At 37.6% G+C, this 13782-nt stretch overlaps 1 protein-coding gene across 50 annotated transcripts in view; it reads right to left on the minus strand.

Annotated features, from left to right (window-relative positions):
- The window catches only part of MUC2 (mucin 2, oligomeric mucus/gel-forming), a 72075-nt gene extending 59083 nt beyond the window's left edge, over nucleotides 1–12992 (minus strand). For 49 of the 50 annotated variants that reach the window (XM_052692728.1, XM_052692706.1, XM_052692685.1 and 46 more), the window contains exons 1-2: nucleotides 718–878; nucleotides 51–145 (exon numbers count right to left, since the gene is read on the minus strand). In XM_052692728.1, the coding sequence (XP_052548688.1) occupies nucleotides 51–145; nucleotides 718–859 (237 nt within the window). In that variant the 5' untranslated portion in view covers nucleotides 860–878. Of the gene's footprint in view, nucleotides 1–50; nucleotides 146–717; nucleotides 883–1412; nucleotides 1548–2991; nucleotides 3062–4103; nucleotides 4215–4854; nucleotides 4994–5312; nucleotides 5431–5942; nucleotides 6069–6521; nucleotides 6739–6978; nucleotides 7089–7497; nucleotides 7589–8301; nucleotides 8417–11137; nucleotides 11403–12913 lie in introns of those variants that run through there. The other variant, XM_052692729.1, reaches the window with a different exon arrangement.
- Nucleotides 12993–13782: the final 790 nt, after the last annotated feature.

Raw genomic sequence — 13782 nt, forward strand, 5'->3', positions numbered from 1 at the left:
TCACCCATCTGAAACAAAGGAGTACTAAGAAGAGCACAATATTACAATACCTTGTAGTATTCTGCAGGATCAATGACTGAGTGACAACTTGCAAATGGGCCCTCTGAGTTTTTCAGCAAAGAACACCAATGCTCAGCATAATTTGCTGGAAAAAAACAGGTATTACATAATTATATTAATTACATTCACTCATCTCCCTTGTGCTACGTCTAGTTATATTGCTACATCAATATATTGTTACATCAAATAATTGCAATGTAACAATACAGACGAGAGGACTGTGAAGTCTGCAGAGTGGAGGAACTACATGCAGTCACTGTGCACATACTTCAGATATCTAGCATTAGACACAATCATAAAATCAAAAATTGTATCTTACTGCTGCAAATAGATTTGTAACAGCTCTTATCATTTGCGGACCATCACTGCCAAGTTAGACAGAAGAAGAAATAATACTACAATGTACAACCTTCCTTTCTAGGTAAAAAGAAAAAATTAGAATGACCTTGCTTCCCTGTCTTCTAGCTCTGGATTCCTTTTGAATCACAACTTAAACTTTCACTCCAATTTGATGTGAAATCAGTGCTGGTCTGCATACATACTTAAATAATTGAATTATTAATTTGACAGTCCTCTAAAGTACGTCAATGCCACAGTGCAACTCTTCTACTCCAGTTGCAGTAATAGACAGCAGATCATTTGTCTTATTATGCTCACCACTTTCAATGCTGAGACTGCAGGGGTCTTCCAGCTTTTCTTCTTGGTCTGCACAGGTGGACTGAGCTTTCCATGTGTTAGCAAAGGCAGATCCTGTAGCTTCTACCAACCCACTGGTTGTTTTAAAGTCATCACCTTCCATTCCATTAAAATTTCCACAAAGACCTATTGAAAAAGTAAACATTTTCCCTATTACTCATTCTCATTCTGCAAGGGAAAGAGACAGCTGATTATAAACGCTGGAGATAGAAGCTAATATACCTGATTCTTCATCCTCAACACTGATGCTTACTGTAAGTACTGAAGGTTTAGGAGATCTATTTGAAACCTAAAATCTTGAAGATGAACAGCCCTCATGACGGTATCTTTGCGTCAGGAGATCATCCCCATAGTCTGATATTAGCAAGCAATTCTTCACCGTAAGAGTGGCGAGGCACCAAAGTAGGTCGCTCAGAAAAGTTCTGAGTTTCCCATCCCTGGAAATTGTCAAGGCCAGGCTAGCTGGGGCTCAATGGGACAGTGTGACCTAGGGGAAGATGTTCCTGCCATTGCAAGAGGGTGAAACTAGATGAACTTCAAGGTCCTTTCAAACTCAAACCATTATGTAAGTCTATGAATTACCACCCATGTGAAGAATGTATGACTCAACAGCTGCGGAAATGCATGCTTTGCTTCCTATTTCAGTGGACACTTGCCTTGAAGATCCTGGACTGTCTGATTTGCTGTCACAAAGAGTTGCATGACTGGAGACAACTGAATCTGCAGTTGAAGCCCAAAAGAAGTATGTACAATGAGGTAGTAAGAAGATGGCTTGAAAACTGAGAAGCTAGCTGAAAAACAAAATAAGAACTGTGTTGTGAACACACATAGATTGCTGAAAGAAACAATTGTTATTAATTTCATATCCTAGAGATTAGAAAAAAATCATTTGATTTAGATCACACACTGCCTTTTTTATATTGCTTTCATACGGAAAAAGGATGATAATCTATGAATTAATATCACTGCCTCAGAACAATTTGCAATGATAGACTATGACTCAGCCTAAATATCTCTGAGAAAGGGAACAAGCAGATGTTATATCAAATGCAAATATGCCTCAGTTGGTTATACGGTAATAAGAAACAACAGGATGCTGTGGATTTTTTTATATTCTATATGAATAGCATAGCATAAACCAGCCATAATAGAACAATCTCTAGAACTGACATTTAAAATCAGTAGAGGAATTGGGTTTCCTAGCTATCGATAATTTCCTATAGCAAATCTATTATTATATGCCCTATTTATTAGATGGTCTGTTTTATTGCCTAGAACAGTTTAATTTCTCTGAACTTGTAGCTAAGATGTTGTAATTGCTTTTAGACAAGCACTCACAACTGCCCTTCCATGAATACTGTGTCAATGTGCAGCATGAGCATATCTAAAAAGGAGTGATAGAATGTAAAAGCTCTACATTACTTTCAGAAATTGCTGCAGGACCTCACAGTTGCTGTTTGATAATTACATCCCACCAGAACTTAGGCTTGTGAATTAGGCCATATGAGTCATATTCTGAAAGTGCATGAGTCTACTGATTATATAAAAAGATGCAGGTATCCCAAGCTAAAAGGGAAGATAACAGGGTTCCACATAGTACATCTATCTTCCCTGCTTTGGTCAACGTAGCACTTATCTTCTGCCAGGCTCTCTGCCCATGGACAAAAAAGGTGCGGAGAGGAAGTGGGAGCTTGAGTTGTAATAACACTGAGAGCCAGAATATGCCCACATCACATACTCAGAAAATTCTAAATACCCCTCTTCTTAGGGAAACTGACTTACTCAATTTAAGTTTCAGCCATGAAAAGTTCTCTTTCCTGAGTTACATGCCAAAATATATTCAAGCTGAATCAAAACAAGTGAAGGGATTTTTTTCCAGTGATCACCGCCCAGGGAGGTTGTGGATGCCCCGTCCTTGGACGTGTTCAAGGCCAGGTTGGACGGGGTCCTGGGCAACCTGATCTGAATGTGTACGTTTGGTGGCCCTGCTAGGCAGGGGGGTTGGAACTACATGATCCTTGAGGGCCCTTCCAACCCGGGTGATTCTGTGATTCTGTGAATTGTCAGTGGAAGCTATCAAGCCACATTTACCTCAAAATCACTCCAAATACACTTAATTCTTCTTTCAACATCTGAACAAATTCCATATGCCTGTCTCCAACTTTTGGCTCTGAAAAAGTACAACCTCGTCTGGAGTATCAGCTTCATGACAACATGCAAGGCTGTGGTCCTTACCTGACACATGAGGCACATTCACTGTCATCTCATTCAGTGACACACTGCCATCCGATCTGAAAACCACCACCTGTATGAAGGGAAACGGGACTGATGAGGTTCCAGATATTGAGAAGAACAAAAATTGATAGAAAAGTAACTTTTTAAGAGCAGAGAGTGAAGAGAAAATATTTTGCACGTTTAGACTGTGGCTAAAACTTAAAATCTATGAGAGGAAGAATCTGTCTTAAAACTGAATGTGGCAGTGGGCATGTATGACAGAAGTAAGGCTTAGTCTTCCTATTTAGAGTTTGATTACATCTGTCTATAACAAAATATAGCAAGCAATAAACTGAGTTGTCATTTTTTAAACACTGTGGTTATACAAATAGAAGAAAATATTGGGACTTCAGGATATATAAATAGTTCTGGTTTCCTACAAAAGCAAAGGCAATGGTACATGTAATGGTTTAGTATGATTCTGTTGCAGTAAGAAAGTAGTTTGTTAAGCTCCCTCATAAAATGCTAGTCTGTACATACAGTGACAAAAAAATGGTTTTCTGATTTGGTGTGATTTTTTAATTTTGCTGGTAAGGGCATAGGAGAGCCAAAACATGGGAGAAAAATCATGTTTACATATGTAAAATTATGTGTAAACATAATACAGGTATTCCCATAACCAAACATAATACTTAAGTAAATAAGACGACTTTACATAAATATGAATCAAAAATGCAAAACAGCACTAAAGATTTCCCATCACTATCATTTACATTATTAATGAATTAAGTACAAATAGAAGAAGATTGGACGTCTTCTGAAAAAGACTCAGATCTAGGAAATCAATTTGAAGAAAAGTAAAATACCACAAGGGGAGGAAGGACGGCACTTTTTTTTTCTCACCAGCCTGGAAGATGGTGAGACACGGCAGAGAGCAGAGAAAGGGGAAAACGTTAGCTTATTTGTATTTCAGCATTTGCTCAGCTGAGGCCTATTCTGAATTCCTGAGGTAGAAGCTTTAGTTTTTATCAGCCTTTCTGAGCTCTGTTATCCACCCTCTTCAGATGATTTTGGAAAACTCTGGGATGTTTGCTAATTTTCAAAACACCCAGCAGAACTCAAACAACACTTACATTTTTTTTGTCATCTACTAGCAGCACAACAGTCTTCAAACAGGTCTGTCCATCTGTGGAGCCACAAGGAGCCAGCTCTGCCAGGAGGGCATCAGTATTATTCACAGCACTCTACAATCACAGGGAAATAAATGTCCATTTAGTCCAATAAAAAATCTCTCACACAACACGATTTCCAAAATTAAGACTCAAGCCACTGGTTACAACAGCAATTGCTGTAGAACTTAGCTATTAAAACCTCAGTTTTAGCACAAGATGAACTCTCTCTCTCTCTCTCTTTCAAAAAAAAAAAAAAAAAAAAGAAGAAAAGGAATGGTACAGTTTCTAGCTCAACAAAATCTTTGGAAAATACGCACCAGATATTTTAGGGACAAATGAATGAAATAGCTGTCAAACTCTTCTCCCTAACTTACTTTGACACACAGACACAGATACAGCTATAACGGATCTGACTGAGACATTCTAATCCTGAGAACTGCAGAGTTTTTGCTGCCTACCCTTCCATGCAGTCAGCGTGCTTCTTGATATATATGAAAGACTGCTAAGTGACTAAGTAAGACATCCATTGCAGTAAGTGCCCATGTCCTCCCATGGGGCAGTAACAGCCCATCCTGAATTTTCCACTGAGGCTGTTAACATTTCTGCTTCCCTCATTCCATGAAAGTGGAATAAAGCAACGATTCACACCTATTACATATGAGTGCACAGACGCATTTAATGTGTGACAGAAAAGCTCTACAGTACACAGTACCTTGGCCAACACATAGTAACAGTCTCCATGGAAGGTGTATTTCTTCCCATCAAAGGTCGTAATATGGGAACCTCCTTCCACTGAACATGTGCCTGGACAGGGTAAATCTTGGCACGTCCATCTGCCTGAATCACAGGTGCTATAAAACAATAAATAATCCAGAAATACATGTATATGTTATAGGAACTGAGAGCACTAAAAGCATCTGTACAGCCAGCAAATAGCAAACTATACCCAGGTGTTTTAAATTTTAAAAATTAAAAATCTGACTACTCCCTAAAGATTTCTCTCATCACATGGCATAAATACAAGAAAATCTTTCAGAAAACCTGTATAGACATATATAATAAACATAAGTTCAGAATGTTTTCAGGAAGTCATCTACAACTAAGTGGAAGATTGAAAAGGACAGACACACATACAGCTGAAGAAAGGTGAACGACGGTGATGATCCTTACCATTCTTCACACTCATTGCTAATGGTTTCTCCAGGTGAATACCCCTTTCCATGCAGTCTGCAGTAGCACTCGCTAACAGGTACGCAGCCATTTTCAGTGATATCATCATACACAGTTCCTGTAAAGCAAAACAGCAAACTATTACAGCTGCTTCTGAAATCCGGTTTCCACAGAAGAGAAACACTAAGATTGGAGACACACTCAGCCTGACACAGAAAACAGAGGCTGAGGTTACCAAAAGAGAAGAAAAGCATTTTGACTTTTTTGTAACATAAGACACATGGAGAATACTTTAAGCCAGCTTTGAAATTCTAAGTAGATCTATTTACATAATTGCACACAAATGAAAAACCATATACGAACAACTTCAAAAATTTTCATGGCATACTATGAAGGCTACCACCGTAATTTTTTTTCTAAGATTGACAATAAGTCTTAGAATTTCACTCAAAATAATTAGTAGCAGTAGTAACTTTTTAGATATAATTTGACTTCATCTAATATTTTAATTATGACCACCTTTGCTAGTGCTCCTAGGTTTTGTTCTCGTTTTATTGTTTTCTTTTTCATTTAAAGACATGTAAAAATAATACAGATATATACACATACAAGAACTAGAAATACACTTGCCTTCAGGGCAGAAACAGCCATCCATGTAATGTTCCTCACAAAGGCTGCTGATTTCCAAGTGTGAGCAAGTATCCATGCAAGGTGAGCTGCTTTCTCTATAGACCATGTTGCCAGGACATGTCTTGTCTGAAAAAAACGAAGAAGATATCAGATTATTTGAATGTTAAGTCCATCATTCATCAGAAAGCACAGGTTACATGACCCACTCACTTCACATAAGTGGTGCCCCAAGCCAGGCTCAATTTTGCAAACTATTCTTAATATTTTACTGTTTCTGAATTGTTTTCTGTTTGATTTTTTTTTTATTATTTTTTCCTTTTGTTCATGAACTGTCTTACCTACAGCATCAGATCTCAAGCTTTTGAACAGGAATATAATTTCTACTAGCTGAAAAAGATTTCTTAATAACAAAAGTAACAGAAGAAAACAGAAAGAACACAGTACATTGTATATTGCACTAGTGGTACGTAATTTATGGCATATGCCTATCACTTGGTAAAGGGAGAATTTATTTAAATGTTTCGCAGTGCTACCCCTGTGAAATATTTGTTTCTTTGTAAGATGTACATAGCTGCTTACAGCAAAAGTTCTCTGTCCTCCATTCACCCGGCCGGCCACCTGCATGTGAACACTGGCGAGAATACTCAGAGATGGTGCTGCAGAGGCAGAAGGAGTCCTCACTTCCTTCACATGAACACTTGTCCTGCATGCAGGCTTGGATGTACGTTTCCAGATTAAGGCGTGAGTGACAATCAGTAAATGCAGAGGAGGTCAGCAGCTTCTCACATTCATCACGCTGGGAAGGAAGAGTACAAGTATTTAGGAGACTTGTAGGCACCTGAGCTCCTACACACTTCCTTTTCTGGTAATGAAAACTGTAATATCCTGAAGAGATTTACACACGAAATGAAGAATAAACCATTTGCCCTGGAATGGATAAAGTCTTCACACCTCTTCACAAACTAACATTTCACAGTGCAAGGATGTCTCAATGTGTCCAGGAAAGTGAAGTTCACTTGAAGTTAGGCTTACTCACATGCTCAGTACAGCTTGGGAGAGCCTGAGTTTCATCAGGGTCTTCACATTCATCATTGGGTTTGCTTATCTTCTGTAAATTCCCATACGTAATTGAATTGTAGCTTGCAACTGTGAGAAAAAATTAACAGGAGGCCTTACTAAGAACAAAACGTTGACAAGGACCATCTGATTCCTGAGACTCTACTGATGAAGGAAAACAGTTACTATGATACAATCTCTGTCTGTCAGATGTGCATCTCTTTTCTCAATTATGTCTATTTTAAGTGTACTTAACAATTTAAACATCATAACAAGAAAAGAAGGCCAGCAGAAAGGGAAGATGATGCACCTGGAATGAAAGAATCTTAGATCAAGGAAGCAGCACTGGTTCATAATGTTCACTCTGGGAAAAACACAGCAATATCTGAGATAAAATGTGCCCTCCTGTGATGCTCCTATACACAATGCTTATGAGCCTGTATTTGTGATATTTGTCACAAAGCATACAGTATACACGTTTGTGACATATATGACTCACCTCCACTAATAAACTCATTGTAGATAGGAACTCCATTGTAATCCCCGCAAAGACCACATGTCTGGTTACCAAACTTGCTGTCCAGCTCCACCTAGATAATGGAAAGAAAAAAAAGCAACAAAAAAAGAATTAGGTGGAGCATGAAGACCTTCCAAAATGAGTATGTTTAATTGAAAGGGAAGTTGCTAAATGATAGAACAGACTGCAAATCCAAAACACTCCCAGAAGTTGTTGTTTCTTCACTGCAAATTAGTTTGTAACAGTTAAGAAACAAACAATCGGATCCAAAAATAGTAAAAAAAATAAAATAAAAAAAAAAAAAAAGATGAGTCAAAATGTCCTTTATTTTAATAAAGGCTATAAACACCATGCTGATAAAGATGAAAAGGAAAACATTCTGTAAATTTCTGTACTTTTTTTCCTCCTTTTTCTTAACTGCTGGGATAAAATTTAAGCCATGCTGAAAATTAGGCAAGCAGATAATGGCAGTCTTCTAAAAGACACATGAAGGAAAATGAAGATCTGATTGTGAGGGTGTTACAGCAAAAGCATTAGCTATTTTGCAGAAATCTGCTTCTCCCTTTCTTTAGAGTAGTAAGATCATCTGCACCCTACATTACTAACTCTGTCACATTGCAGAGACAGGAATTTTACCTTTTAAAAATTACATACTGTAAGTACCAGCTGGATGAGTAAGTCTAACAGTCTAGCTCAGTAAAGTCCATGAACTTCTACTTCTATTCAGCCTACAGTGGTCTGTGAAACCCAGGAAATGCTAATTAAAAATAAATTGATTTTACATACCATCAGTGCATCTTCCTGATTCCATATGAGGATTAGACCTACTTTGGCATAAACCTTCATATAAACGCCATTGTTCTCAATGAGCAAAGAAGAGCTGTAGTAAGGTGTCTTGACACTAGAAAGAAAATCAGACTTTGCATTAGCAGAGAAATACAAAGAGCAACATGAATGTCTATTATATGCCAAATAGTCTAAGGAATGGAGGAACCAGCCTCTATTTCAATTACAGGTCCTATGCCTGTCACTGTTCAAGAGGCATGAGGCCAACACCCTTAATAACATACTGTAACTTTTGGTTACCCCTGAAGTAGTGAGGCTGTTAGACTAAACTCTGTCTACGGGTCCCTTCCAACTAAATTATTCTATTCTGACCCTATTTGTACAGGATGTATTGTTTTAGTGAAACACACAATCCTCTTTCGCTGATGTTCAACAAGATAATCTACTGTCTTAAAATCATAAAACAGCATCAGAGGTAAAAGGCTCCTTGAGAGCACAGATTCTTTCAGACAAAAAAAAAAAAAAAAGAAGTCAGATGTCTTTAACTTAATTAAAGGAAAATCCATCATCACTTTGGCATTAATAGAGGATATTCAAATGCTCATTAATCATTTTACAGAATGACAGAATGGCCAGGGTTGGAAGGGACCTCAAGGATCATGAATCTCCAACCCTCCTGCCACATGCAGGGTCACCAACATAACCATTTAATACTGGACCAGGCTAGACCCTTACCAAAGGCATAATAGCCTAAATCAAAGTTTTCTATATTAAAGACTCCGGTAATCACTCCAGAGAGAATGGATATTCCTTTAAAAAGATCTTTCTCTTCAAGAGAGAATTCAAAAAGCACATGCTAACAAAAGTGGTAGAAAAATGGGAACAGAAGGGAGCAGGTTAAGAGGAATTCATTCATTTGTTTCAGTAGTTAGCCCAGTCGTTTTCAGTAGGCAGGACCAAGCTTACTAACAGTGACAGGAAGGCAGTAACATGACAAGATATTTTGCAGAAGGCTGAGTATAGATGCTTTTGTTTGATAAGGAATCAATTCATGAGACATCTCTCCTATACTTCTATATCTGTTTTACAGTCTCTATGTCACAAGTCACACCACTGAAATTCATTCAGCAATAAAGGCAATGTGGCAAGCAGCCTTAACCTATAAAATCTAAAGGGCTGCTGTCTGTTCAAACAAAAAATAGTGTACAATGGAATCCAGACAAAATAACCAGTACATTTTCTACCCATTTGCCAGTACAATTATTGTCTACCAGGATTCATATATCTGTGCACATCTGGATGTAACCACTATTGTGACTGGGAGAATTTAACTCCTTATTACTTATAACTGGGATATTTCCAACTATTTATCTTTTCACATGGTATTTTTCACATGGCCAAATGATTTAGGCATATAATACTAGGCAGGAACTCAGGCTATTATTTCTGCTGTTGGCTGCACTGTCCATCCTTAACAATGAGGCATTAATAGATTGTGCTTTTAGAGAGGGATTATAAAAAAAACGGGCAACTTTTCACCTCAGATATTGTAGAGTGAGATATCTCTCTTTATCCTAATACTTGGACATTCCAGATCATCAGGTACCAAAAGCCAAATTCATATATTTATCTGCTTTACAGATTTCACTTCAGTGGTGTGAAATACTATGTTTTATATAGCAATGGATCATACGCTGTTTAAAGAGTATTTTGAAAATTAAGTTCTACAAAAATTAAGTCCTGCATGTAGCGAAAACCTGTTCTACAAGCCTCTGTTCACAAAGGATCTGTTGTTTTATGAACAATAAGATAAAAAGAGGTGATGAAATGATTCAAAGAAAGGATTTCTAAACATTTTTAATGGAGCTCTTTTTATGATCCAAGTACATGATGAGGGGGTTCTTCAATTTGGGACAAGAATGCATTCTGTATAATTTCATGTCATTTTGTTATTGTTTCGGTATGATCCCTGGAAAACTGATTGTTATTGTCTAATTTTGAGCAGTTTTTCACTGCAGTGTATTTCACACTTCAGATCAAAAGCTAACGTCAAGACAAAATCCGATCCTACACTGAAAATAGATTTTTTTCCTTTTAAATACTCTAAGATATACTAACATCCATTTTCTTTCACTTTCATCCTGCAGAATTATGTCTTAACCTATGAGTTGCTTCACTTCTTTCAGTCTACATATATAAATACAGTCTGAAAGGTTAGGTTAAGACATAAGTTGACATGAATAATGATGTCAGGCTAATTCCTTGTGTGATCACATTACTGGAAAAGTTTTTTCACGATACGTATTGCCACACACAAATCCCTTTTCTGATCTACACTCTACCTGCCATAATTGCAAGAGGAATGGTTACTGGACTTTATGGAAATTCTTATGAATATCAGAAAAAAATACATGTCTACTTCCAGGAAGAGAAGACTGCATAGAAACACAGTTTTACTTCTGAGGATTTGCTAGACAGACCATCTGCTAACATAAACTCAAGGTGATACCAAAAAGCTAATGAAGCTACATCATTTCACAACAGTGAAAGATCTGGCTTATGAGCTGCATTTTGTTTTCTGCACAATTAGAAGAAGAAGATTCACTAAAGGTTTTTCCTGTCTTGCATTTAAATCATCCCTTATGCCCACGTAGAAATGACTATTAACAGTAAAGCCCTTTCCTAAAGCTGTTTTTACGCTGGATTTCTAATGTTCTTTTAATTCTTTTATTAGTAGAAATGCTTTTAGCCACTATCCTATATGGCATGCAGACAGATGTGTAAAGAATCAATCCTGTTTTTATCTTCCCAGCACCTTTACACTAAATGTACTTACATCCGCCCATCCACAACAGCCAGATCGGGCTTGAGGTACACCGTGAAATCCGTGACTGTTACCAGGATATACTGGATCTCAGGGTGGTTATTGCTGTTCAGAGCACGCTGAATGTGGACAGAGAACTCCCTGTAAGAGTCTTGGCAGTCAGAAACAAAGTTATACTCGCACGTGCCAGGAAATTGATAGATATCTCCATCAAATGTTTTGAAATGGTTGTTCCCCCAGGTGCTGCAGACATAGTGGCCATGGTTTCTTGTCCTTCCTGTTAAGTTATGAAAAAGAAAGTCAGGAAAGTGAAATAAATGAGCTACAGTCAAGAAGAGTTAAGGGTTGCAGCATGCAGGAAAAGCCATTTGCAATTACACTCATGGTGACGCCACAGATCTGAAGTCTAACTGAGTATCTGCATACTAACAGAAAAAATGTGAGTATCTAAAGGAAAGCAAGATGTCAACAAACACTGGTGGGACTTGAATATACCACGTAGTCCTCACTTGAGAAGGAAATTGCCTGCATGAGATTGGTAAATTTACTGTCTGGCCACTAACAAGTTCGTACATTGGCTTGCTTTGCCAACATGTGAATTTATTATGAATCACAGTAATAGTTTAGCAATGTTAAATATTCCCAAGAGTTCTTTTCTCCTCTGATGCAACCTGCACTTGAAAGGAAACAGCACTGTGAGTCCAAAAAAGTTCCACAACTCTTCTGGAGGGCAAAAGGATTTCTACTACCACATGCCTTTGTAGGAGATAGGGTAGAGAATAATTGTGTAGTAGAAAACAAAAAAATAGCAGATGATTAAGCTAATGCTCTGAAATTCATTCCCTCCCCAGCCATGGTAAATATCAAGATGCTGCATGTTAGGGCTGAGAATAAAAGCAGAGCATACTTGGGAAGCTTGCCAAGGTAACAAGCACACTTACTACTCATCTTCACTGGGCTTTCTTGCAATGTTTAATTTGAGAAAGCAGAACTATCATGACAATGTCAAAGTTATCGCACTTAGATGGTTAGCAATAACAGATGCATCCAGCCTCTCTGGCACTACCAAAGCTTATCAGTGCTTCTCTCTACAAAATGAAGGCTACAGAGAGATTCTCCCAGAGGTCACAACTAGGATCAATGCAACCCAATTCTTTCTATCATTAAATTCAAGACACAGCAAACAAAGATCAATATCCCAAGCCCAACCAGTGCACAAAATTCATAACCTATTTCTATAAAAATAGTTCGTAGTTTGAGAGTTCCATTTCAACACTACTAAGTTGATAACATACAGAACAAATTAGAGCTTACAGGAAAGGATTATTCATGTCCTGAATGACAAAATGAGCTTTGTCTAATGTTAATCCATTGACTTCAGAAGAAAGCATTTATGTTGTTCAAAAATAACGAAGTAACGCACAATCATCTGCTTTCCTCACTGCTGTAACAATTAATCAACCAAATTCTATAATTTCCTACTGTGCAGTGGTTGCAATACCTAGGAAGCTCTCAACATACGGAAAGAAGTAACAATGAAAGTATTTTTCAGGTACTTCAAACTAAAGATTAGTGCTTTAGAAGCCAATCACTCCAAAGAGTGATTGTATCTACCCATGTTGGCTAAGCCATGCAGCCTTGGTATTTGAAAGTTAAAGAAAATCAAGAGATCTTAAAACTCCATTGTAATATTTAAACGTATTTCCTCCTACTCTGCAGTGATATTTCAACTCCCCCCTCTCCCATTTCCAAGAGGTGATCCACCACCATACTGTTTCTAGAGCTTACCTTTTCTTATTTCACTTGTATTGGAAAGAGCCAGCCAGAGCACAAGAAGGCCGGCAGCTCTTAGCCCCATGGCGGCTAAGGTGGGTGAACTGCGAATACCACTGAAAGCATTTCTTTATATAATATCCACTGATGCAATTGATTCCATCACAGGGGAGGAGATACAAAGGGAGGAGGAAAGAGGAGGGGTAAAAAAAGTAGGTGTGCTATTTACAGAAGATAAGAAGTAAACAGATAGGTATTTTTCAGAACAAATGAAAAAAATTTAATATAGAGGAAATGGTATAATATTGATTCAATGATCATGCAATGTTTTATTGCTTTATTCCTTTCTCCTGCAGGATGCTATGTTTTTAAATCCTTCTAACGCTTATGCCAAGCCTAACCTTCATCAACTCCTATGACAAACTGAATTCTGGAGTGACTGAAAAAGGAAATCCCTTGAATGAAGTTTAGAATGAGATACGCTAAAGCATGGCTTCAAAGGCAGAAGACTTTCATCTTTCACCATCATACTGAAAAATTTCTGTAAGTATTAAATGACTCTCGTAAAGCTCCTTGTAGACAACAGGTCTACATACAGTAATTGCTGTAAATAAAAGTTATGAGGTGGTGCATTATAAAATTATTTTGCAGACAATTGTTGGATCCATTTATAAAGATCTAGGGAGTTCTTAATACAATATAAAGCCCATATTATGTCCAAAATGTAATCATGCTGAGGTGTCAAGAAAAGTTCAAGGAATTCACATTACACGAGATGTTCTATGAAACACTGCTGTGATGCATCAGAAAAAAACATCAGCAAGTGTTATAGAAGTTCTCACAATATGCTAAGCTATAGAAAACCAAACACTCCGCATTTCACT

Source organism: Tympanuchus pallidicinctus, unplaced genomic scaffold, assembly GCF_026119805.1.
Source record: "Tympanuchus pallidicinctus isolate F22 unplaced genomic scaffold, pur_lepc_1.0 scaffold3, whole genome shotgun sequence".
Classification (NCBI taxonomy): Eukaryota; Metazoa; Chordata; class Aves; order Galliformes; family Phasianidae; genus Tympanuchus; species Tympanuchus pallidicinctus.